General features: G+C 33.7%; 1 protein-coding gene across 1 annotated transcript in view; it reads right to left on the bottom strand.

Moving 5' to 3' along the window:
- The window catches only part of LOC148310183 (dynein beta chain, ciliary-like), a 73,843-nt gene that overhangs the window by 12,849 nt on the left and 33,968 nt on the right, over positions 1 to 27,026 (bottom strand). The window contains exons 30-66 of the mRNA XM_088258888.1: positions 26,240 to 26,370; positions 25,885 to 25,999; positions 24,897 to 25,121; positions 24,622 to 24,808; positions 24,353 to 24,543; positions 23,469 to 23,664; positions 22,635 to 22,845; positions 21,963 to 22,104; positions 21,095 to 21,251; positions 20,323 to 20,563; positions 19,251 to 19,452; positions 18,593 to 18,817; positions 18,405 to 18,512; positions 17,562 to 17,792; positions 16,037 to 16,185; positions 15,238 to 15,453; positions 14,270 to 14,507; positions 13,520 to 13,712; positions 12,859 to 13,036; positions 12,648 to 12,776; positions 11,836 to 12,055; positions 11,553 to 11,714; positions 11,281 to 11,480; positions 7,922 to 8,088; positions 7,078 to 7,256; positions 6,904 to 6,981; positions 6,343 to 6,504; positions 5,492 to 5,740; positions 5,302 to 5,413; positions 4,124 to 4,386; positions 3,280 to 3,360; positions 2,910 to 3,125; positions 2,096 to 2,244; positions 1,793 to 1,952; positions 1,268 to 1,434; positions 511 to 712; positions 281 to 411 (exon numbers count right to left, since the gene is read on the bottom strand). Coding sequence (XP_088115014.1) covers positions 281 to 411; positions 511 to 712; positions 1,268 to 1,434; positions 1,793 to 1,952; positions 2,096 to 2,244; positions 2,910 to 3,125; positions 3,280 to 3,360; positions 4,124 to 4,386; positions 5,302 to 5,413; positions 5,492 to 5,740; positions 6,343 to 6,504; positions 6,904 to 6,981; positions 7,078 to 7,256; positions 7,922 to 8,088; positions 11,281 to 11,480; positions 11,553 to 11,714; positions 11,836 to 12,055; positions 12,648 to 12,776; positions 12,859 to 13,036; positions 13,520 to 13,712; positions 14,270 to 14,507; positions 15,238 to 15,453; positions 16,037 to 16,185; positions 17,562 to 17,792; positions 18,405 to 18,512; positions 18,593 to 18,817; positions 19,251 to 19,452; positions 20,323 to 20,563; positions 21,095 to 21,251; positions 21,963 to 22,104; positions 22,635 to 22,845; positions 23,469 to 23,664; positions 24,353 to 24,543; positions 24,622 to 24,808; positions 24,897 to 25,121; positions 25,885 to 25,999; positions 26,240 to 26,370 — 6,563 coding nt within the window. The remainder of the gene's footprint in view (positions 1 to 280; positions 412 to 510; positions 713 to 1,267; positions 1,435 to 1,792; positions 1,953 to 2,095; positions 2,245 to 2,909; positions 3,126 to 3,279; positions 3,361 to 4,123; positions 4,387 to 5,301; positions 5,414 to 5,491; positions 5,741 to 6,342; positions 6,505 to 6,903; positions 6,982 to 7,077; positions 7,257 to 7,921; positions 8,089 to 11,280; positions 11,481 to 11,552; positions 11,715 to 11,835; positions 12,056 to 12,647; positions 12,777 to 12,858; positions 13,037 to 13,519; positions 13,713 to 14,269; positions 14,508 to 15,237; positions 15,454 to 16,036; positions 16,186 to 17,561; positions 17,793 to 18,404; positions 18,513 to 18,592; positions 18,818 to 19,250; positions 19,453 to 20,322; positions 20,564 to 21,094; positions 21,252 to 21,962; positions 22,105 to 22,634; positions 22,846 to 23,468; positions 23,665 to 24,352; positions 24,544 to 24,621; positions 24,809 to 24,896; positions 25,122 to 25,884; positions 26,000 to 26,239; positions 26,371 to 27,026) is intronic.

Here is a 27,026-nt window from a genome sequence, read left to right as displayed (position 1 = left end):
TGAGAGCATTTTTTTGCCTTCTTTCCCTTCTTAATTTCTGACTCGAAAAGATCGGTATTAATAGTCCCTAATCTTCAGATTTTCGTATCTCAGTAATCGTCCCAACTTGCAGCCACTTCTAAGAACTTTAAGAACAATTGTCCAAAATATCCAAGATGTTTCCACTGGTCTCTTGATCCATGATAATTATGCAGAAAAATTGCAACATTTCTGACGCTGCCTTATTTAATACCTACCTAAAGGTCAAGTAAATTTAAAAAAGAAAAAAAGTAACAATTACCCATCCCGCGTCACAGTAAAGTTGATGAGCGTACACTGCGCTTGCATCTCAGGTTGGTAGTGAGGGTTGGCTAATTTGGTTTGTAGAATTAATCGAAAGTTCGAATTGTAGTCAATCTCTTTATCTCCAATCTGCAAGATAAATTATTTCTCAAAATACTTGCTTAGTTTAATATTCGTAAAATTATCGGGCAGAGTGACAAAAAGGTCATTGTGGATGTTCATTCAAACCTTGATGACTTTTCCCTTCTTGATGAGCAACCTTCCCAGGAGCGGGTCCAGCACGGCCTCCACAGTCTCGGAGATGTTCTCAATAAGCAGCACATCACCGTTTGAGATAGCCTTCTCTATAGAGTCCAGATAAGAGGAAGAGGTGAGACGAACTACAACTAACTGGCTGCCGTAGTGGTTTTTGATCCATTTGATTCCTTGCCTATGATGAATTTCAAAAAGCGTAAGAATGATTTAAAAAATGGTATTAACACATTTTGGACGGGTGTTTTTTACTCCTGCGGACCACTGGCGATGGGATTCGATAATTGTGTACATATAGATTAGACCTTAAGAGTACATAATATTTATGTAAAAACATTAAATAATTCCTTATTTTCTGACTTTGAAATGAGGACGGCACAGAAGGTAAAAACACACTTCCCGTCGTTAAGCATCAATCAACCGAACGGGGAGAAACACCTTTCCCATCCAAAGTGTGTTAATTTAGAATCTTTGAAGGAATAGAATCTAATCAATAATGGTGGATTTTAACTTCCAGAGAACTAATCCGCAGCTAGATTTTGCTAATTCTGAAATATGACTAAGCCTCTAGCGTGAGCATGTGGCCTCCTAAGCATAACACCTGTGCAGTCACAACTGCGCATGTGCTGAGGACACCTCTGATAAAAATTGTCACTATATTACTGAGATGTATTTCAAACAACATTGTTAGAAATAATCTTTGATTCCAAAAAAAAACTAAAATGAAACATACAGTTGTGGATCAATCATGAGTGGCCATCGCGCCGAGTGGGTGAGGATGGTAGCATTATCTGTGCTCATCCTGTCGGCTGGTAAACCCTCGTTGTTCCACGCGGCCACCTGGGCATCATCAGTCATCACCATGAGGGGGTCCAGGTTGTCAGTTATGGGAATCTTTGGCTAAATTAGAAAATTAATTGAAAAAAATTGAAAATAAACACTGAACATGTAATTGATTTCTATTTATCTCTTCTCTGCACCTGATACCACATAGAGAATGAATTATATGAAGACAAGGCCATCAGTCACCCTCTTTGGATACTAGTTGTAGAGTAATATATCAAATATATACGGAGAGAAAATCACATTCTTAAGATGTCAAATTCATCCTAAGAGATGTCTCCGCATGCTTCAATATTAACACGGTCAAAGAGATTTGACCTTGCCTAGTAAGATATAAAGAAGAATGTTCATTTTGAATTAGGTGACCTTTTGTCATTTAAAAGTAAGCAAGTGCTGATTTGGTCCAAGTACTTACGTCAACTCTGTAGAAGAATGGCATCCATATATTATTGAGTAGCTCCATTCTATAGCTATGTGTGAAGCAGCCAACATAGGAAATGAAGGCAGTTATAAGGAGCACATCTCCTGGCAACATTATACCACATTCTTTGAGGTTGGCAACACTCAAAGTCCACCTATAAAATGCATGTAATGTTTACATATTGTAAAAAATCTAGAAAGTATGCGCTAACAATGTCCAAAATGTTACAACAAAATACAAATAAAACACAGGATATTAAGCACAAAAAAACGTCATCAGTAAACTGTGATTTTTTACCTGATCTTTTCTGAAGCTAATCCATTGACAAGCCTATTGGCTAGGTCTATTGTAATGTTGGTAGCGTCAGCTTCCGCTTGACATTTAAGTTTTTCGTTGACAGCTTCTTGAAAGTTTGCCAACAACGTTGCGAGCCTATGTTCTAGTTCCTGTAAAAAAAATTATTAAAAATTAATTGTAAACGTCTTCCGTCAATGGATAAACAAAACAATATCTGCCCATAGCATGCAGAATCAAACTTTATTTTCCAAAAATTGAACCTATAGCTTGCTGCAAATAGAATGGAGAAAAACAGTCAATATGGTAGAAAGAGACCATTGAACATTTTTTTTTGTTACCAATTTGACAAAATTTATATTGTAAGAAAACTTTGGAAAACAATGTATTTTTGAAAGAAAATGAAATATTATCAAAAATTCATTTGTCGAGATAAAATTTTGCATTCTGAATCCAAACATATGGTCTGTCCACATGATTTTTTTTAAATAAATCAAAATATATATAATATGGTAAAAAATGTTTTATACTGAGAAATTAATCAAAACACATTTTAAATATAGATTTCACAAATAATTTATAAAATTATATTTTCATACCCCTCCACAGTGCAGTGATAAGTGCATTTGGCTACCATCCTTTTGGAGACTTTTGACCCCCCTGGTCGTCAAACCCAGGTCCTCCAATACAGTAGCCAAATGCGCTAACCATTACACTAGAGAGATAGAGAAATAATCAATTCATTTAGATTGTGAAAAGACCCAATTCCGATACAAAAAAATTGTTTGTCTGGTTTATAACGCGGGTAGGTACTTACCACGATCTTATCCTTGAGCTGAGCCAGAGTATTCCTCGCCGCTGCCAACTCGTTGTTAGCCGTTATCAGGGCTCTCCTCTTGGGTTCCACCACCACGTACACCTCGTAGAACTTCATGATGTTGATGACCCACGCGCATAGTCCCGCAGCCGCACTGGACTTGCTCAGGATAGTCTCCGGCTGGAACTCTGGTTCCTTAATGTACGGTTGTATCGCCTGCAAATCATGAAACATGAAATACAAATTCTTAATGAATGGCGCTCGATTTCGCGACAAGATAAATAAAAAAGAATGCATATGTTTAGATAAAAAATAGTCTTTAAAGAAAATGAAGACAGACATTATATAGGTGACGCATTAAAATACTTACTTTGACTACATCCGGGTGGATATTTTCTTTGTCATAATTCACAAGATCATATAGAAACTGGTCCACTTTCGTCATCATGACCTGCAAAGACATTAAATTCAATTGCCAAGGCCTGATATGGTTCATGAAAAATGACACCAAGAAATGAAAAATTGACAAAACAAAAACGGGTTATGCTAACATTGCGGTCTAACAATCCAAAATAGGATGTATTTTGAGAAATATGTACAAACATATATTTTTACGAGTAATTCCATGGTACAATTTTTATATACAATATTTTAAATGCACTTTTATTTATATCAGAAAAAAAACATGCATCATTGGAAAAGTAATGTTATGAAATATTGTTTGAAGGACTATTTTGCAATTTCGGCATGAGTGAGTACAGTACAAACCAATTCTCAACCAGCTATATAACTTTATTCATTTTCTTTTAGTCTTCATACCCAACGTTGCGTACAGCTACTGCATCGAATCAATAGAGAGATTGATTATTAATCTCTCGAAGGCAAGGCAATCAGTCAAGGAAAATATTAAATTAATATTGGATGGAAAAAATCACTTCTTAAAATAAAAATAAAAGATTTATTTTTAACTTCCGCAAATCAAATACGAAACCTCGCCCACAAGAGGCAAATGTGCTAACCACTATACTCCATTTTCTGTTGCCATGCGGGTGATATAAAGAATGGAATATTTGTAATAATAATAATAATATTTGAATATTTGTAAATAAATATACAGCTGTCCACATTTAACATAATTTTAAATAAAACAGTTTGTACATGACGGTGTGGTAGATGGCAACTTTAGATAAGTAATCATTAAGAGCGACTGTCACCTTGCAGGCTTTCCAAGACCTGTCCTTGGGTATCTTCCCCTTCCTGGCGAGTAGCACGCTGACCGCGGCGGTCACGTTGACCACGGCATCTGGCGGAGTGCCGAAGGACTTGAGTTCCGTGAGGTTATTCTTGTTGAGCGTGTTGAGGGCCTCGCGGGCCGCCAGCAGTGCCGGTTCGGCCCTGGCCAGATCGTCTGCGCAGATTTTGGCCTTTATGGAGACATCTTCTTCAATCACCTTCACTTTTTTTTCTTCCTCCGCAACTGAAAACAAAATGCGTTATGTAAAAATAAAAACATTACGATTGTGATTACTGTAGAGTGGAACCTCTCATAATGAGCATAATTCTTTCCAGAATCATACTCATTAAGCGAAAAAAAAATTGTTTTGACTAGCCCGGAAGTCTCGGCTCAAAAGTGAATGTCGTGAAAAAGGGTCTTGCCCTTTCTTTGTAACTCTTTTTGCAAAATGTTCGTTAAGGGAAAACTTTAACACTTTTTTTGCTCGCTGCGCGAATTACTTGTAATGAGAAATGATCGCTATGAGTATAAAAAGTAAAAAGATTCAATATTATAATAACCAGCGAGTGTTTTTGCCTAGAATTTTCACTCATGAATAACATGAAATTATAGTAACTTTAAACATAAAGAGTAAATCCACTCACGAGTAGGCATAGGCTATGAAACTTAAAAAGTTGAAGCCTGAGTAGGGCCATGATAAACGGTGTTGCATAAGACGTAGCTAGATTTCAGAGTCACTTGGACGTTAGTCTCTTCATTGGAAAGATCTGCGTTATTAATTTTAGGATTGTAAAAGTAGAAATGTCTAAAAAATTAATTAAAATGATAAAAAAACTTTTGTTACATATGCAGAAAAAGCTGATGTACTTCGGACACGTCATGAGAAATGAAAAATATCGTCTTCTCCACCTAATTATACAAGGAAAGATTGAGGGGCCAAGAACTCAAGGACGCCGAAGGACATCATGGCTGAAAAACCTACGACAATGGTTTGGCAGAACCACCTAATCTCTGTTCCCAGCTGCAGCATCAAAATTGAAGAAAGCTATGATGATCGCCGATCTTCGTTAGAAGTGGCACAGAAAGAAGAAGAAGAAGGGCTAAATAAAAAAATCTAAAATTTTAATTGTCATAGGCAGATTACTTCTCATCACTCACCAAAAGCTTTTTCTTTGGAAACACGTTCACTTTCAGCACCAACTACAGATATTAACTCTTCGGCGGCTTTATTCTTTTCTTTCAAAATTATTTCTTGTTCAGCAAGGGTTGCCTGAAAAAAAAACAATTAAATACTTGCCACTGTGCATAAAAATTTTTTTTATACACATGTATTTTACAAAACACCCACCTTAAGTTTCTCTACATCCTTAGCGCAAGAATCCAGTTTGAGTAATCCATTCTCCAATCTGGTTATCATCAACTTTAATTCTGCCGTTTTATCTCTTAGTAACTTAGAGTAGAGGGAGATTTGTTCGAGGAAAGATTTAGGAGTAGTGTAATTATAACGACGCTCATTTTGGTAATATAGCGCAGATATATTGTTAACAGAGGTATGTACGTGGGACATAAATAGAGCAACTGACTCATTCAACTTTGGCTGAAATTTAAACACACCATTTTATACTCCAATATTACCAGAAGAAGCCATCACAGATACCCTTTGGCTGACGTAAAATATAAAAAAATGCACAATTGAACCGTGGACAGTGTGTATTTTTTTTTTAGTTTGATGGCTAAATTATACAATATCTAAGGACAAATTCCTCTTCCTTGATGACTCTGCTCGCTAACATTTGAACTTTTGTCAATTTTTTGTATTAAAGTGGCATTGTTTTGATTGCAAAGATAATTTTTTTATTGTTAATACATGAAAAAATTATACAGGGTGGTCAGTATATCCACTCTAACAAGAACTTCCCGTTTTACAATTCACAACCTCAAACCTCGAGTATATAAAAGTATGAACTGAGGTCTGTAAAAATTATTCAGACACGCATTACTTTATTATTTCTTTCATTTGTGTTATGATAGGTGCAGACTAGAACAATCTAACACAGAAATTATGATACCTTCGTAAATGGTTAGTAAAATGGTGAAGTTTCCAATAGAATTTACATCCAATGCCTATTTTGCAAAACCTTTTTTTTAAATAAATATTATTTAAAAGAATAATATAATATTTTTTATATCGTAACTTACAGGAAGAACCTCTAATTCAGACAAAAACCTCTTAGATACAGATCTCAAAGCTTCTTGCGGCCATTCATGGAACCAGTTGATGGAGGTACAGTTTACTATTGCGGGGAATTTCCTTGATCTCACTCGGAGAGTAGCGCCCACAGGAGAGAAGCACAAAACCACCTAAAAGTATTTTCAAAATATAAAATGGATAGTAAAGAAACATAATCAAATTGGAGCTTAAAACTAACAGTCCTTGTTATGTCCATAAATATAAGGTTGCCATATAAATGTCACATTCAGCAGCGAGTCATAATTTCAAATGATGAAATGACAAACATCAATCCTAACCAGGTATTATTTTAGATTTTAGTACAACTGTTCCCTGAAGATGCCCCCTGTAGTGGGGGTAAAAAATATGTCCATGATAACTGTGAAAGTCAATTTTCATACAATTTTATTTTTGTAATAATAAATGACTTGACATTGGATCAAAAAATAAGGGCAAGTATTTGGCATATTTTTGAAGAAGAAAAAGCAGATTATTTTATTTGAAAACACTAACATATTATATAAACTTACTTTTAGTTGCCTTCGAACTCTATCAATAAAAAATTTCCAACAATTTTCTCGTGTATCTTGAACACCAGCAGCTTTTGTCTGCAAAAATAGTTTTTATATCAAATCTTAAAATTGCAGGTTGATGCTATTCAGAAAGACTTGTAATATATAATAATATATTCTGCGCTAACTTACTTCAGTTCGCACTCCATTAATAATGTTATCAACATCTTCATCGGAAAACAAGTCGGGTATTTCACCAGAAGCCAGCAGGTCATTGATGAGTACGAGGAACTTTTCATCGGCAACTTGGGCATCCGACATTAGAAACACAGATCCAATGTTTTTGAGGCCAGTTTTCAAATAAATTGCAGCTGTGTGACACAAATATGAAGAAAAAAATCAAACAAGTCTTAATAAAATATGAGATATTTTGGAATATGTTACCATTGTTTCATAGGATTTATTAAAAATTATTATTTAAATAAACTATGCAAAATGATGAAAGCTTAAAGTATGATACCATAATAGCTTCTCTTATGGAGTCTACATACACTCAAATATGTTTGGTGATATGTTTGAAAATCTGTATGTAAATGTTGGTGGCATTAATATGGCCCAAGACGAGTCGAATGCAGAAATGATAATACATGCAGGTATTGTATAATAAATTGCAATAATGCGGTTTGGAGGTGTATTGAAAACCACGAACATATCATAACTACATAAATGTGGAATTGTTTAATTGGCTTTTTTTTAAACGTAACTATTTTTGTCAATGTAATGTAATGTTTATTATTGTTAATGTAACTATTGTTTATTAAATAATTTTTTTATATGTAAAGCTGTACAATTCCCGAACAAATAAAATAAAATAAAATAAATAAAGCTAGGAGTTTCTAGTTTTTTTCTGATTAACATGTTTGAGTGTATACTGAAGCTTTTACTATACACAGCAATCGACAGTGTTGAAATATGGCTTCCTTAATAATTGATAACATGAGACTGCTGAAACAGGCACTATTTTATTATATCTCACCAAGATCATCCTTTAGATCAGGGATCGAGTACCCCTTGCGCAGTTGTACTTGAAATACTTCCAATCCAGATAGGAAAGACGAGAGCCTCGACAGAGATTGCTTTCCTGATCCTCCAACACCAATGAGCAATGCATTACCTCTTGGCGATTCTAATATTCGATTTATCCTGTGAATAAAAAAACAAACATTAATTTGAGATACTTAAAGGTGGAGACTGACCGGAGCATTTCGTTGTAACATAACGTCATAACATCACTCGCGGCGAGCATCAGCGAGCATCCGAAACTATGGATGGAGCGCTCGGCTCGCTGTACTGACTGCCTGAATGCTCGCATCGTAACATGTTACGTTACGACGAAATGCTCTGGTCAGTCTTCGCCCTAATGTAACACTATTGAATAATTTATTATTAGATTAAAACCAATATTTTTAGCTTTTCCACTTTTTTATTTGACCAGCGACCGGGTTTCGTCGTTACCGACATCATCAGACTGGTGAGAGGCTTTACAAATTTGTATGTTATATATAAAAGAAGGCAGGAGTTGATAACCATGATTTGATATAATTTTATGAGAAATTAATTTAATTTTAGTGAATTTAAGTATTGTATGATATTTTAAATATTTTTTTTTATAAAGGTTTTTTGTATTGAAAGCACGATTTTATATAAAGTTAAAATAGATTTGTATTTTTTGTAAATGAATTTAAATTATGTAACGAGGTATCAGGAAATGCTGGTTGACGGCTCCTTCCACTAAGCTGTGGTTGTCCGGGGGGAGTCTGAAGTTCTCTGAAATGTAATGTTAAAAACTTCTCTGTTCTCTGAAATGTAATGTTAAAAACAAAAGACTTTGAAAACTTAGCTATTGATGCGGACATAGCAATATCGAAAAACATGGCGGTAAAATATGAATGTTCAAAAATTATTAAAAAATACCACGAAAAAGAAAAAACTAATTTTAATACGTTAGATTCTTATACAATAAAGTCGTTAAAATCCAAAATTTCTGAACATAACCTTATTATTTCCAAAGCTGATAAAGGCAATTCAACAGTAATCAGTAATAATAAATAAACAAGATTACTTACAAAAAGTACAATTAATTATAAATTCCAGCAATTCTATACCTTGTAGTAAAGATCCAACCCCAAAATTTAACTCTGATGTTAAATTTATCTTAAAAACTTGTATAACGCTCATAAAAGACGATTTTCATGCCCGTAGACTCACGGCCATGAACCCTCAATGTCCACGCCTTTATGGACAACCGAAAGTTCACAAAAAAGATATGCCGGTAAGACCTGTAGTGTCATATACTTCAGCACCTGCTTATAAATTAGCCAAATTTGGAAACCACGTCATCAAAAATATTTTGAAATTTAAACCTAGTTATGGAATCCAAAATTCATTAGAATTAATAGATAACCTTAAAAACGTAGCAATTTCAGAAAATCTTACCCTCGTGTCTTTTGATGTTGTTAGTTTATTCACTAATGTTCCAACAGATGAACTTAAAGTAGTAATTAATGATATTATGGATGTAAAAGGAACAAATCCAATAATGAAAAAAGATATTAGTAACTTAATTAAAACCTGTATAGATCAAAACTACTTTCAATTCGATAATAAATATTATGTACAAAAATCAGGTTTAGCTATGGGAAGCCCCATTTCACCGATCCTTGCTGAAATATTCATGGATCATATGGAAAAATCCATTACAAAATTAAAATCTTTCAAAAACGTTAAATTTTATCGCCGCTACGTCGATGATATACTAATTGTATGGTCAGGAAGCCAAAGACAATTAGACATTTTCCTAACAGAAATAAATAAAATTAATAAATCAATTCAATTCACTATGGAACTGGGCGGTAAAGTAATAAATTTCCTTGATTTAAAAATTAGCATCGAAAACAATAAATTAGAATTTGCGATTTACAGAAAACCCACATACAGCGATAACATCATTCATAACAAATCTAAGCATCATATTTCCCATAAACTCGCTGTATTTCATAGTTTAATTCATAGGCTGTTGTATGTCCCATTAAATAATGATAATTACAAATCTGAACTTAATATCATAAAGACGATAGCCTCCAATAACGGTTATGAATGTGGTTTAATTGATCAATTAATTAGGAAAAAACAAAAGAGACTTGCAACATCTCAATTAAATAAAGCTCTCATTACAGAGACTTCAAAAGTAGTTAAAAAATGGGCTAAATTATCTTTTATAGGGGATAGTAGCAACAGAATCGGAAAACTAGCGAACAAAGATGAATGTTCCATAGCCTTTTATAATAATTCAAATCTGGGGAAGATACTAATTAATAATAAAGATAAAAGGGAAAAAGAAACAAATTCAGGCTCATATTTATTAAGTTGTGGATCATGCAGTGCTGAATACGTGGGGCAAACAGGACGATCGTTTAAAATAAGAATAAACGAACATGTCCAAAGTTGGAGAAATAAAAAAGAAAACTCCACTTTTGCAAACCACTTGATAGAGTCAAATCATGATTTCGATAAAAATTTTAATGTAAAAATCTTACACAAATGTAGTAAAGGTAAAAAATTAGATAGGCTCGAAATTTTGGAAATAAATAGATTAAAAAATTGTCATAATAAAGACATATTAAATGATCAAGTAACACACATTCATTCTCCCTTACTTTACCCATTAGAAAAGAAACAATAGATGCCTTAATGTCTTGTCGATAAGAAATGACTGCCGGGAAATTTACATTTCAGAGAACTTCGGACTCCCCCCGGACAACCACAGCTTAGTGGAAGGAGCCGTCAACCAGCATTTCCTGATACCTCGTTACATAATTTAAATTCATTTACAAAAAATACAAATCTATTTTAACTTTATATAAAATCGTGCTTTCAATACAAAAAACCTTTATAAAAAAAATATTTAAAATATCATACAATACTTAAATTCACTAAAATTAAATTAATTTCTCATAAAATTATATCAAATCATGGTTATCAACTCCTGCCTTCTTTTATATATAACATACAAATTTGTAAAGCCTCTCACCAGTCTGATGATGTCGGTAACGACGAAACCCGGTCGCTGGTCAAATAAAAAAGTGGAAAAGCTAAAAATATTGGTTTTAATCTAATAATAAATTAAAAATGCAATTCCATCACGAAGTGTCAGTGGATAATATAAATCTAGTAACACTATTGAATTTTTGCATATATTTTAAAACATATTAAACTCCTTGTCTCTTGTCTACATCACTGTAAGTGCAGCAAGTCACTGAGTACTTGTTTCACACTAATTCCAGTAATCCAATCTTGGTTTCCAATTAGTGGGATTTTTTATACATACAACCTTACCTGCAAATATGATTCATGGCATCCTCAAACAGAACGAGATTCATAGTAGCCACCATATCATTGTAAGAAGACAGTCCTTCATCTAGCAATTTACCGAGATGTTCCCAATCTCTGATGGCCATGTATTTAGGATCTCCGATGCCATCAGCAAAGTGACAATAAATCAAAGGTTTCTCATATATTATTCCTTCATCAAGTTCCTGAAAGTATAAAGTCGAAACATTAAAACGTGAACTAGTACAAAAACCATAGTTCATTGTTTCCAAACTTACCTCAAATCCTTTTTTCACAGTTTCTAGAAGCAGTTTTTGAAAAGTATCGATATCTTTCTCATCTACCAATTTATCACAATACACTCTGGTCGTCTCATGCATCCATAGACGCACTAATTCACTAGAACACTTGATGGCTTCACCGTTAGAAAAAAGAATCCCCTGGAAATAAAATGATTCTTAAAATATCTGGGTAATTTCTTTACTCAAAAACTAAAGTACACTTATTTCACATACATATTAAATTAATATCAAGTGGTCTACATTTTATAACAGGACGTACCTGATAAACATTAGCGAGGTCCCTCATGTTAAACATGTAATGAAATTTAACAGCAGTCGGAAGAAATATAGTTGAAATTCTAGAGTGTAATGCCAAGGACGCTTGGATTATTGGCGTGGCAATATTATTAACAGATGGAGCGAATCTTCCATGCTCTGACATGAGGTGGGCTGACAGAATCTGATGATATATATGCTGACAGGCCTCGCTCGATGGAAAACTAGAATTATATGGAAAGAATACCTCATGCTATTGTGAGTCATATAACAAGAGTGTATAAACAGGACGAAGACACTTTTATTTCTCTTTTTATTTATAAAATTGTGTTTTAATATTATACACATTTTTAATGCATTGTATTCTTCATTTGGAAATCACATAAATATTCAATAAAATGTTTTTATTCAAAATAAGAATTTCTGGATATTTTTTACATTGAAAGCTTCCACCACATTCCCGGATTTGATACAGAAGTTCTAGGCTTCCTGACAGACCTCTCTTGCAATGTAATTTTTTTATGAACTAAATAGCGAAAATCAAAACAAAATGTCAAATAAAATTGTATCCTGATATCCCTATCACTAAAAATCCAAATAAATACAAATTTAGAAAACCATCACCGAGTTTCTAGAAGTGACCCAGTGTAGGCAGTGAAAGGGATTAGTAGTTAGTTGGTTCACATAGTCAACTATATCCGAGGTCCACCGCTAGGTTGGATGGTACACAGATGCCTCCACAACCCTGACAGGAGTTATAGAAAGTTTAGTTTTAGATTACATTAGGTTAGTTTAGATTACATATAGTACGTTTACCTCACAGCAAATACGCTAAAATGTCTTTGTAGCCGGAGATCAATGGTGAATGATCCAGCCGTTGGGTTCATACAGGAAATGAACTGACAGTTGTGAATATCTTTCAGCGTTAGTTTTGTTCTGTCATACCTGAAAAATATTTTTGAAAAAGATATCCAGGTAAAAGTACACACATATATGTATATGAAATGAAGATAAGGTAATTTTATACCAATGTCTATAGTCCATAAACTGTCTGATGAGAGTGTGAGGTTGCACAGAACCATATTTGTCTACTTCAGGCATATTCATATCATCTACAAAGTAGATCATTGTTTTATTCCCAGGCGGGCCAAAATTTCGGCCTGACTTCTTTTCCAAAGGTTTCTCTAGAACTTTCTGCAACATTTCTGGTGATAAAAAAAGAAAATATTTTCATTACCAATCCGGTTTACATAGCAAACCTCAGAAATATGATATTATAATACATATCGCTCACTCCTTTCAAGAACGTCATAAATAAAAAATCGTCAATTTTCAGTTGTGTACTACAAATATCCCAGAAAATGTACTATATCCCAGCAAAAGCGTCATATTTTTAACTCAATATTTACCTGCTACAGGGCAGAAAGTGTCGTTTTTGCATTTTGAAGAAAAGGTATTATTTAATTATTTTTTTAAATATACTAAATATTTTTCAAATGTAGAAAAAACCTCCAGGTTTTACCTAAAAAGATCTGTTGCACAGAAAAAGTTCAATAAGTGGCTTGATATTTATTTTTTATACATTGTATTAAATTTTTAACTTTAAAAACGTTCTGAAAAATTAAGTTTTTTGATTTATGACGTTCTTGAAAGGAGTGAGCGATACATGAATAATCAAATAGACAAACCTGAGGTTGTATAAAAATTAAAGGGAACATTTGTGACGGAGTAGTTATCTGGCAAACTGGCCAATTTGTCCGCAACGATAACACTTTTTCCGCATCCTACACCTCCGACTAACATAATAGGATGTTTCTTCGACAGCAGCAGATCCATGAAGAATCGGAGCCTCGTGGTTTCAGCTGTACTCACAAGACATTGCTGAAAAGATGAAGAAAAAACATAAAGAAATATCTACTAATTTTACAAAAATATCACCCCTTAAATCGCATGATTATCTTGAAATCTGTCCTCGTTTAATGTTATAACGCTTAATCCACATTATCAACTATATTATGATTTTTTTAAACAACCATCTTTATAACCATTTAAAAACCTAATTAGAAAATAATATTACTTACATGGATGGATTGGAATGGACTTTGATTTCTCCATTCTTTTACATTTCACATGGTCATTATTTTTTTTAAGGAATAGCCCACAAAGCCTCTAGTTTTAGAAGCTTGTCTGCAGGTAGGATAGTAAGGATAGGGAAGGTAAATGTAAAAAACACATCACAAACACCCAGACCAATTGAAAATAATTATTTCATGAAGTTATTTTGCAATTGGCAGGAATCGCACCCGCGACACCAGTTTCGGAATCGAGCGTTTACCCAACTACGCCACAGCGCCTGTCATATGATACTGTAAATATATACTTGCTTGACACTATTCCCGTGGTATACTTATAATAAAATAGCTATTAAAAAAAAATACCTGCAAAGGAATATCAGGATCGAACTCAAACTTCTCCAGTCTATCAGACCACGGTGCGAATTTCCTCGTTTTGGGATCAATAAAGTAGTCAAACACGTTTTCCGATGATGGAAACTTTATCGACTTGAATTCATTCGTAAACCATTTACTGAATTCAGCTCGCCAATCCACGAGTTGGTCTTGGAATAGGGATGAGCCAAAGCCCCAAATACAGGAAAATACAAAGTATATTTCATACCTAAAAATGATCCAGAATACAAAAATATACTTATTTATATCAATTAAATCATTAAAATTTTATTATGAAATACATTTTCTGAATCTCCACCCATATTTCAAAAAGGCGAATGTTGAATTTGCTGACTTTACAGTTACTTGTTTAAACATTTTTGATTGTGAGAAAAAAAAAGAAGTAATCCATCCAGCATCCAAATGCTGTAGTATATACATAATTAATTTGTGTCGGGTTGTGGTCCCGTGGTTAGTGTCGCGGTCTTTAGAGCCAGAGTTTCTCGGTTCGAACCCACTCTACCACAATTCGATACCTGTTTCTAATAATGAGCTGCTTAGGCTCACAGAAATATTAAAATATTTTTGTAAATAATAAAAACACAAATATGTATTTTTTTTTTTAATTCTTCCTAACATTTAGATCTTGATTTCTTCTATTTTCTCAATGATATACCGTAATCGTACAGGAGAAAGTGACACAACAAATGTTCAGGAGGGCCATTAAAGTCACTTTTGCTTGGCAAGAAAATAAACATCAATGTTTAAAATCCTTTGGAATTTTTATCAGGGCAATATAAGATATCAAATAGTCAATGATCATGTTTTTGTAAAAAAATGCACTTGGTCACTTTTTCCTGTATGACTACGATATGTATGTAACTATAAAGTCAGCTGAATTGAGGCACTCCTTTTCAATACATGATTGATTTAATATGCAACAACAACAAAAAGTTTACCATTCTTTCGGTGAATCACCCGGCAAGTTTTGCTTTGTCAAAAAACACTCTAGGAGGTATGTCACAAGTTGTATTTGTTGAATATCAGTCAGAGGAGTGATTCTCTTGTACTTCTTGCACGCCTCAAGTAACTGGGGAATGTACTTGTCAAAAAGTATTGAAAGGATAGATTTCTCTGCGGGATCTTCCCTCGAGTCGACCCATGAAGCCACATAACTAAAATGTTAAACATGCAAACATTTAAAAAATATATATTGATTGTTTTTTCTTCAAACGAGGTCTACTTTTCAGTGTAAATCCAAATACAAGTCAAATCATGCTCAGTAAATGTTCGACTATGAAACTGGCGTTGCACATTTATTTTCCGCTAGTTGCAAAATTAATTCAAGATATTTTTTTCAAGTTGTTTAGGTGTTTGTGGTGTATTTTCCACACCAACTTTTCATATCCTTGTTCCCCTATCTGCAGACAAGCCTCTAAAATAGTATTTGCGGGTTATTCTTTAAAAACAATATAAAAATCTTCACCAGGCTTCTACACTCTATTTGCACTCAAAGGTGCATGAAAAACAGCATTGAATCACTATAGTATCAATTTGAATGTCAATTACATGAAGGCAAGATCAGTCCTGCGGTCCAAATTCTTGAATCTAGGAATTGGATATATTAGATTTGCATGAAAGACATAAGTGAAGGTAGGGTGAAGGACATAGTGGCTACATGGAAAAGAAAATGGAATGGTATAGTAGATACAAATAATAAAGAAGGGATTTCACTGTACAAGAATGCATTAAGCTTACGGATTCCAGCCCAGATCCTGTGGATTTATGTAGAGAATGCCAGCGCGAGACACGGTAGCAGGTGTAGCGGTTCGCAAATTGCTAATCTCAAACAGAAGCCTCATTGTTTTAGTCAGGGATATTCTTTCATTACTAGCCAAGGTTAATACCTAAAACGAACACAAATCTATAAAAAATAATTACGGTTTTCTGGACAGAGGTATTTTACTGTTTTAATTTGTTATCTGATTAAACCTTTTTTAAAGAGGTCACTGGTGACTAACCCTACTCTACTAGTTGATTTATGCACAATAGGATGTACCATAGATGCCTACCACTATTCTTCATCAAACCGCTTCACTATCGATTAAGATGAAATACAGTATTTTTTAATAAACATTATAAAATGCAATATTATTTGCGACCACTATAAAATACAGTATTTTTTAATGACCATTAAATGTCCACCCACATTATCCACAGAACCTTCGTTTTCATTTTGATGTTAAAATACTTATTAATAATCCAAATAGACGTATGAATAAAGAGCTTTTATTCATCCTTTGAATGTCCAGTCAAGTGGTCTATTCACTGAGCTAAAAAGTCAGGTATCCTAACAGAAAAATTAATGAATCCTTTCCGGGGTAACGATTTTTCGATCCCATCTCGAGCCTAGAACAGGCAATTATTTTTTATAATAACGAGTGTCTTAAAATGGGCTTTCATTTTAAATTTCAAATCATTTTTGTTGTGAGACAAGAATGAATGTTTGCCAACATAGTCAAGGCGGGCATTTACCAAATATTGTTTTCCACAAGTGACCTCCTTAACCGGATCCACGCGGCTCGCATAACCGTATGTGTTTTAACAGGACATGCCCCATACGCGGCTGACATAAGCGTTTGTGTTTTCACTTTGCTCCAAGTTTCGAACCTTAGTTCAACTTGGAGGGATTTTTTCATGGTGTGGAACTTTGGATAAAATAATACGTCAATCCTCGGCCTTATGACATCTGTTGAAATATCTGACTAATAATTTGTAACATCACAAGGATAAATAAAACAACAGATCCCTGATTTTTCTTGCGGTCGGTAATTAGTCCGCGCCATAATCATGCCCTATATCTGTCTCACTCTCGACGCTACGCATCGCCAGTGGGTAAGAGTGACACACGATGCGTGCTTTGATTTATTTATGTTACGATCTAATTTGTTTATATTACGATATATTTCAAGAATAATGTGACACACGTGTATTATAGAGTACCAAAAAGGCACAATGAATCCCATTGAACGTTTTTGTTTAGGAAAATAAATCGTTTCATAACTAAATACATGATAAAAGTAATCATTTAAAAAACGGCGAAATACAGCCGCGCACGAGCGTCTCTTAGGAACAAAGTTAACGCGTTTAAAAGGTTAAATAAAAACAACTTTACAATTTCATTAAAATATACTTTTTATTTATTTTAGAACAATGAAAGCCAATTTTGAGACACCTTATATAACTTGATGTATTTTTACAAGCACCAAATAATTTATCATACCTTGTTATCATCCATAAGAGTATTAAGACTCTCAATCCACATAGGATCGATGTCGCCATCCAGAATTATCCACTTGGCCCCGTCCCCTCCCATATTGGCCATGTCTCTCATTATGACGGAAAATAGGCCGTCCTTCCATTCTCTCGTCGCTGGGTTTATTATCCCAAATAGTTCATCATTTGTTACAGCTTTAGGGTCTAGATCATTATAGTATGGTTTTGATTTAGCCATCTAAAATAAAAATAATATTTACGTTATGCAAACAAAAATAATCCGTTGAAATCAGACACTAAATTATTCACTCACTTATGGATGATATATCAATATAAACATATTATAGATGTTTCAACTTGAGACAAGCCATCTCTCATTATTTTCTTTAAAAGAAGATGGATATCTAAGCATTCCAAGGCTTGTGTACATAAGTGTGTAAATTTATCACTTAAGTCAGCCAAATGCTAGGTCTAGAATGATCATAAATCTATCTTCCTTTGGATAAAAAAATTGGTAGATGCTTCGTCCGAAGTTGAGACAGCAATAATATAAAAATAATTTAATTAAACTCTCAATAAACTTAACAACAGCAAGATTTTGTTTCACTGTAAATTTACTAGTTTCAATGCAATATTATTATCTAATATTATGATAACACTAATTATATACATAAATCACCATTTTCATCAAATGTAGAATATTGAAAATAAAGGTATAAAAATGAAAATAAAGGTATCACATTTTCATCAAATGTAGAAAATTGAAAATAAAGGTAGAAAAATAGTGGTATAAAAAACTGCAACGTATTTCTGTTTTAATCATTCAACTTCATTCAATGAAATCAATTACTTGATATGTCCGGTGCAAGCATTTCCATACACAAGTTTTCCCCGTACCAGCGAATCCAATAATAAATACAGAATGTCTCACTGCAAACAACTCTACCAACTGCACAATCTGAAAAAAAAATTATTACCATTTTAGACAATAATTTTTTTTTTTGGAATCCTTCAATATTAAATAATAAATTTTTCTACCTTCAGAATGAACCCAGATTCAGGTTGTAGCTTCATGTCCACAGCTGCGGCTTGCACCATCTTCTCGAAGTCCGAATCTCGCTTTCGAGGTACGTCCAGTGCGGGGAACAAGTCCCCGATGAGGCCCATAAATACGGGGACATCATCAGTTACTATCTTGGGAATGTTGAAGTCTCGTAGGGCTCGCATTAGCACTTGGTCTTCAGGGCGGAGTCTATCTCCTCTCTAAAAGTAAGAGAAGATCGATGGTTTTTATTCCAGTAAGAGGCATGAATGACAGTTTTGATTCTGAAAGGTTGTAAGAAAGAACTTATTCCGAAAAAGTAAGATACTTTCTAAAACAACAGATTATTTCATGAACAGTACATTTGTAGTTCTCTCAAAAAAAAATAACCGAAAAACGGTGGTCTTACACACATGTTTTATTTTTATATTGATAAAGTTTATTAATGTATTTCATCACATACATAATTACAAATTACAATAATGTGCCCTCATACTCCAGTGCCGAGGGCACATTTTACAATATTTATTTATAAAATCATAATGAAAAAAATTGTTTATACAATCAAATACGACATAGCTGAATGATAAAATCTATTTATATGACATGCGTCGATACACTAATTAATCCGTCAAAAATCATGTTATTTATCACCTTGAGGGAACCAGCGATGACCAGAACAGACTTGATAGCCCTCAGGCCCCAGTCGTAATGGTCCTGCTTGGAGAGAAGCTCACGGCAGAGAGTGTACAGAGTAATGAACTTGCGGGCCAGGAGTCGCGCTTCCTGGAACCCTTCTGCCACCAGCATTATCTCACAAATCAGCTCAAAATCTGGCACAACCATTGCACAGGGTCTAAAACAAAATATTAATTCTTTAATTTATAGACAAAATATTATTCCACACAATATTTCCATTGAAACTTATTCAGACAAAAAAAATTATTTCAAAATTAACTGGGCATAATCCCCCATTACATTACATTAGAAGCCATTAATATCCTGTGGATGAAACATATATCATGAAATTTTGGGATTTCTTCCTTAATTTTCTCAAACTCCTATTTCTAGAATAATTAAACAAATCTTTGGAAGTGGAACATATGTCATGTTCACAAACAATGTGGAATTACACAAGTATTTAGATTTGTATTCATGCGGATGGCATTGAGTTCCGCTGTTGTAAAACAAGGATACTGAGAAATATGTACCTAAGAAATAATGAATCTAAAAAATCTTCTGCAAAATCAACCCCTTCCTGGGAAAATACTGTAAAGGTCTATGAGGCCAAAATTATTTTGTTTCATAATACATAGTATAAATCTACTGAAAAAAATCACTCAAGATCTAGATTTTATTAAAACTTTCGAGCAAAATTTGAAGTATCATTGGGTCACTCTAGAATGTAAGATTTTTCTAGATCACGCATATATTTATTTTGAATAAGTTCAAAACAACAAAATGATTTTGTGGACTCTTAACTCAGAGTTTCTTGGTTCAAACCCACTCTACTACAATTTGATACCTATTTCAAATAATGAGCCGCTTAGGCTCACAGAAATAGCATGAAATTGAAAAATTTGAGTAAATAATCTTTACCTAACCGCCATTCAAGATTCCTAATAAATTCCTTCCCATAGAGTTCTATCATATGCAGAGTCACACAGCTATGGGATTCATATTTATTTTCTTAATTTTCTATTTGCTAATTATCTAATTTCTTTACCTGAAGAGAGACTTGATGTTCTCGGGCAGCTCGGTTCGTCCCGCATACCCCGGATTCATAGTGATGAAAATTCCCACGGTGGGTTTTAAAACAATTTCATCACCCATAAACTCGAATGTTATCTTTTTGTGTTTGATTGCGTCCTGAATGCTCTTCACTTGAACCGAAACCACCGACAACACTTCTACGGAGATTCTGTTGAATTCATCAAAACATCCCCATGCGCCAGTCTGAGCCAGACCTATAAAAAAAGAATAATTTTAAAAATTCAAGGGATCATTAAGGCCAAGTATTTGTTAAATCACAATTTTATTTTCTTTAAATCCAGGTAACATGTTACCTAAATATTTTTTTCTTAAAACATAATTTATTGCATTGAAAAATAAGTATTTTTGCAAAATAATTATATGGTTTACAAAAGAAAAAAGTAATTGAAAGGTAAGAAGTTAAAAAATATATATAATAACATTTTTTCCTTATACATTCTTAAAAAAAATATCCAATACACATTTTTTTTAAATTTGACCGTAAGCACACAACCAGCCCTTAGCGTGGCTGAATGCATTCTGATTTGAGCTCTTGAGACAAGCTTGAGATCTAAGCCTTACATAAATACATTAAGGAAAGTATTGGTTGAGTATGGAATACTAATTTTTAAGAAAACACACAAGCTCAGTGCTAAAATACAATCCTTTTGATAAACCTCTAGCCTTTCACTGCACGCCATACACAGATAAAAAATGTGATTTTACAAGAAAGTATTACAACCGACCTTTATAAATGTTCCCACAAGACTTGTAATCCATTTGTTCAGAGCAGTTGAAGACATACACCATAACACCGAGGGCCCTTCCCAGATCTTTTGTTGTCTCTGTTTTTCCGGTACCCGCGGGCCCGGCGGGCGCTCCTCCCATCACTAAATGCAGACTCTATAAAAAACATCACATATTTAAAACTACTGAATCAACATACGAGTACCGTCTATTCCAAACTCCAAAGGTTCTAGCATATGTATCGGCGATATTAAAATGCATGTGTATGCAATATTTGTTCACTTCAAACCCTTATCTGCACCCCAATGGTGCATAGGGCACTGCATCATATAAACACAATGTTATCTTGATCGTTAACACATGAAGGAAAGGTGATCAGCCCTCCGCTTCAGGTACCAGTCTAGGGTAATATGGAATAAATATTAGAGTGAAAAAATCACATATTTATTAGACCCCCCCTTGGGAATCGAGCCTGGGACCTCCAGAACGGTAGCCGAGCATGCAGACCATTACACTACGGAGGCAGACAAAATCTTTGTTAGTTTCAGTAAAAATTAATATTGGCTCTATCGACCCAATGGCTTATCAAAACATCATTTATTGGCAACTTCATGATACCAAATTTTTAAGACATTCTACTAAGTCTAGCTAAGCTTTATTGGTATACTCATGAAAAAAGACGTTTCAAGATAATGGAATGTCCTCGAATCAGTTTTTCAAGACAATCCATTGAATTAGAATACGTTCTAACTTTCAGCGCCGATAGCTTTTCCCACTGATTGGCTGTGAATGGTGGTAGATTCAATTAATTGACCATTGGCACATTTCTAACCAGATAGCCAGTAGGATACAGATAAGTTCTTTTACCTGAGTCAATGTAATATAGCACCTATCCGTAAGAGGCGTAATTACAAGTCGTGGTGTATTGCCCAGATACTCATATGCATAGCGGAATTGTGCATCGCATATATTTCCAAAGCAATCGTCTTCATAAGAATCCCACCGATGCCTGAGAAAAACAAACCTGTTAAGGTTATTTGTTATTATAATCAAATTATATAATTTCTAAGATTTTAATGGCAATTCTGATGGTGATAGTATATTTCTGGTGTCTGTTTTCATAGTAAAGTGATTAGCATATTTGGGTACCATGTAAAAGTACTGGATTACTGTTTATATTTTTGTTACATCAGCTACTGTTTTTACAATGTGGTTGATTCATACATGTATCAATGCACATTGTAGGATTGATATTTAATTTTTTTCAGATGCTTGTATATGGGAGAGGAATATATTTGAGGGGATATAAATAACGGAAGTGAAAACATTCAGTGTGAAGGATATTACTGCTAATCACAGTAAAGATTCTTCACATTCAGGGTCAATACATGTACTCTAAAACATTTGTAAAAGTTGAACACGGGTTAAGTCTTTTGAGGGAAAATATACTACACATATTAGGGAGCTTACCCACAGGGTGTGCAAATTCTGGCAATGTAACTACACTACTTCTAGTACTGAATTTTTTTATGACATTACCTAAGTTGACTCTGCCACATAAAAGCATTGGACGACTCTACTTTTGCAGCGATCATTTTGGCGACCACATCTCGAGAGTGAACGTCGATTGTGCAAACAGTCATGATCTTCTGTCGGTCACCGGATGACAAGTCTCCCAACAGCCATGCAATGAGGGCGTTCAGCTGAATAATTTGACGCTTCTGGTACTCTTTCAATGCAGTCTCATATCCTTTAAATAAAATAAATATTTAAAATAAATTCAGGTTAATTAAAACAAATGGTTTTATTTGAGAGTCGCATTCTTTTTTGTTCAGTTTCACTTGACTTTGGCATTTTGTGATCAATTTTGGTTTGTTTCACCATGGCTTTCACTATACTTATCGTGTATGATAATTCCGCATGAATTACTTCAGATTTTATGTCACATGGGTCCTGATCCAGTTTTCTTCATCTGGTCATCAACTGCATTCTTTATACCAGTTATAGACACATCTAAGTACCATTTTAGGTAATTAGGAAATATGATGCACTAAAATCTTTACCATTTAAAATAACTTTATACAACAAAAAAATAACAAAAATTAATCTGGATATTTATTTTTGTTTCAATTTTTTAAATGGTATAGAGTAGAAGGTTAAAGCAAGAACTGCAGACATACGTATACTAGACATAACAGATAAAGAGTGATAAGTTATAACAAAAAAACAAACAAATTGAGGTAAAAAAAACCCTACAAATAAACCACAAAAAAGTCAGTTGAATTATTGAATCATATGTATTTTGATTTCAATTAAAAATGAGACAATTTGAAATTTCAGAATAAACTTGGAAAAAGATCATTCAGTTATCACCTTCTTCTAATTTCCCAAAAGCCTGATTAGTTTCCATGGTCCACCAGATCTGTGTGCCGACCAGCGCTATCTGCGCCGCCCAGTCGAATAGCCATAGATCCCTCGGTTTCTCTTCGTACGCACTCACAGCCCTGTTCAAGAGCTCTTGGAGAGTTTCTATCATGCAATCTGTCAATCTGTTTAGCCACACTTCCACCTGCGACAAAATGCCAATATTAAAAGGAGTATCTAATTGTGATTTATTAACTTTTCTTCTTATTTTAACCCTTATCTGTACCCAATGGTGCATAGGGCACTGTACCGTAGCGACGCAGTATTATATTGATCATTATTTGCATTAACACAAGGTGATCACTCCTGTGCTTCAGGGACCAGTCCAGGGTAATGTTAAATAAATATTAGAGTGTAAAATCACTAATACATATTTGTTTCACCCCCACTGGGAATTGAACACGGGACCTCCAGCACGGTAGCTAAACACGCTAACCATTACACCACGGAGGCGGACAATTTGTTATTAACTTACCAACATACAATTTAGCTTCTGCTGCAAATAATTTTTTAACTTATGTTTTGGAGAATGTGAATGGACTTTATTGTCCAAACAGAATTAATCCCAGAGCAGTAAAAATGGCATATGTCCAGACTTTTAATTCAAGCAGTGTCAAATATATAAAAAAAATAGGACTTATACTCCTCAAGTACAGTTAAATTTTCTAGAATGCACTTACCGTGAGGTTACAAGGGAGATAGTATTTCTTAACAACAGCTCTGCCAAATACTTGTTTAAGAAATTAAAATATGTTATCTTCAAATTTATAACTTGTGTTGTGATAAAAGACTTGATGGAAAACAGCTTTTTTTGAGTGTCAAAAGTATCTTACCTTCCCGGAGCAATCACATGGGTTTTTGAACTCAATATGTTCTTCATTTTCTTTAGATATCATTTCGCTCGCCTTGGTACCAATGATTTTTCCCTTAGAATCTTTAGGAAATACCAACTTGGCAATGTTATCATACAATTTGATAAGGTGCTTACATACCAACGTAGGATTGTTACCGTTGGATAGAATATCTAAAATATCAATCCATATATTTTTAAAAAAACTGCATTTTTTAAAAATATCAAATTTAAAAGCTATTCTTTACTTACCAAGCAAATCTGCGGAAGAAACAAAGTAGAAGCGTGGATACGCCAGTCGTTTGGTTTCCAAATAGTTGTTGAGGGCCTTCTCACACAGAACTAATCCTCCATATAGGAAATCCAATCTCTCATATAGACCCACCTTGTTTGTTGCTTCGATAACATTAGGAATAGGAGCTATTTCAATCACCATTTGCTATAATGTAACAAGTATGTTATAATCTTTTTGTATTATAAAGGAATAATGTGGAATGCAACCCCTAAATAAGTATCAAGAATTTCACCTTAAATAATTCATCGATTTCATCGAATCTTTTTGAATCTGTGGGCAGTTGATTTCTAATATCCTCAGAGCCAACAAATATGCTCTCAAGATAAAGCCATTTTCTCTGCACCTCGAACCACATGTTGATAGCTTGGTCCGCATTGGACAACTTCTTCTGCCACTGAGAGACATCATTTTCAAAATACCCAATGAACTTAGACGCCATCATGTTTTGTACTTGAGTCTGGAGGAACAATAGCATGAAGGGTTTATTTTTATGTATTTATTTTCCGCTATATACATATTTACAATTTTAATCTAACAATAATGTGACCTCACTGGATTTTCCCATACCGAGGGCACATTATACAATACTTGTTTATTAGAATGTTTGTAATTAACTGTCTATAATAAGTCATGTAATCATGGATAGCATGGCCGTATGATACGGTCTATTTCAAATCTACCCTCGTCAATTATCCAATTATCAATAGCTCTTTTATACGTAGATTTATTATTTCCGATAATTTCAATTTATTCAGTAAAAAATAATGTATACATAACAAACTAAAATTTAAAGCGTATATATTAACACAAAAATTAAAAATAAGTAACACTCTTAAAGATGTGGAAGAATCCCGCTTCGGAATACCCCCTCAGACACATGGAACAGATCAATATCCAGTGTGATATTATTCAGCATAGCGGTAGCTCTTCACCATTGACAGGTTGGTCCTGTATATGTATAAGAATGTAAAACAATCTATGCCGACGCTGTCTTAGGTAACTATGAGAAACATACAGATAATGAAAGCAAGTTATATACATAGCTTTATTGCATAATACTCAGAGTTCCTTTGAACAAATGTGTACATTTGTTTGATGTGTTTTAGATCTTGTGGTTCTATGTTTTTGTCATATAGTGTGCTATTGGTTATTATAAAATAGTAGGATTTAAGCATTGTTTTCTAACATCTTTTTTTTCCTCTTCAACTTGAAGTTTATACCTGATTATCTTCCAGTGTTTCTATTAACTCTTCGCTTGCCTTTGGCATCTGCAGTTTGGTCCGCTCATGTTCTTCATACTCAAATTCCATATTACTCCATGTGACTTGCAATTCCCTATGAAAAATTATTCCAAATTATATTACAGATTCTACTATTTATTTTTTAGGCTCCTCTAAACAAAGTAGGTATCCAGGATACTCATACCATCGGAAGAAATAAAACGTGGAGATTAATAAAATGACAACTTTTTATGTTCATTTTTTTTTTGTGTTAATTGATGTCTTGAAACACTACTGAATTGTGATTTTTGTAATTTAAGACATGGAATCAAAAATACATAAAAATAATATTTACTTAAGAGTTTTTTCCATGGCACCTTCCTTTATTGATTTGTCCACAATGTTTTTAACTTCATCTTCAAATTTATGCAAATTGAGTGATAATAACTCGGCAAGTGTAGTATGATCACTCATTTGAATTTTTACCTGAAAATCGTAATATTTTTAAAGGAAACAGAACCTTCTGATATGTACATATCGCTTACTCCTTTCAAGAACGTCATAAATCAAAAATCGTCAATTTTCAGTTGTGCATGATTTCGGAATGCCCAGAAAATGTACTTTATCCCAGCAAAAGAGGCATGTTTTTAACTTAATATTTACCCGCTACAGGGCAGAAAGTGTTGTTTTTGCATTTTGAAGAAAAGGTATTGTTTAAATATTTTTTTAAATATACTTAATATTTTTCAAATGGAGAAAACACCTTCAGGTTTTACCTAAAAAGATCTGTTGGACAGTAAAAAGTTCAATAAGTGGCTTGATATTTATTTTTAATACATTGTATTATATTTTTAAACTTTAAAAACGTTCTCCTGAAAAATCAAGTTTTTTGATTTTTTCCTATTTTATGTTTACTTTTTAAACTTTATTTGATTGAATAAAAATTTGTTTTTGTCATTCAAATTAAGTAAGTTGACTAAAAAAATAATCATTGACAAAATGACCCTTGTTATCTTCAGGGATCGATATATATATCCTTGAAGATGACAAGGTGCTTGTAAAAACCGGTTAGAGAAAACTAAAGTGGTTAAAAATAATGTATTAACTTAATTTTATAACAATATACTCAAGATTACCGTTCT

This window comes from Brachycentrus maculatus, unplaced genomic scaffold, assembly GCF_059751285.1.
Source record: "Brachycentrus maculatus isolate JH-2025_06_01 unplaced genomic scaffold, ASM5975128v1 h1tg000104l, whole genome shotgun sequence".
NCBI lineage: Eukaryota > Metazoa > Arthropoda > Insecta > Trichoptera > Brachycentridae > Brachycentrus > Brachycentrus maculatus.
This window is presented reverse-complemented; position numbering and strand designations above follow the sequence as displayed.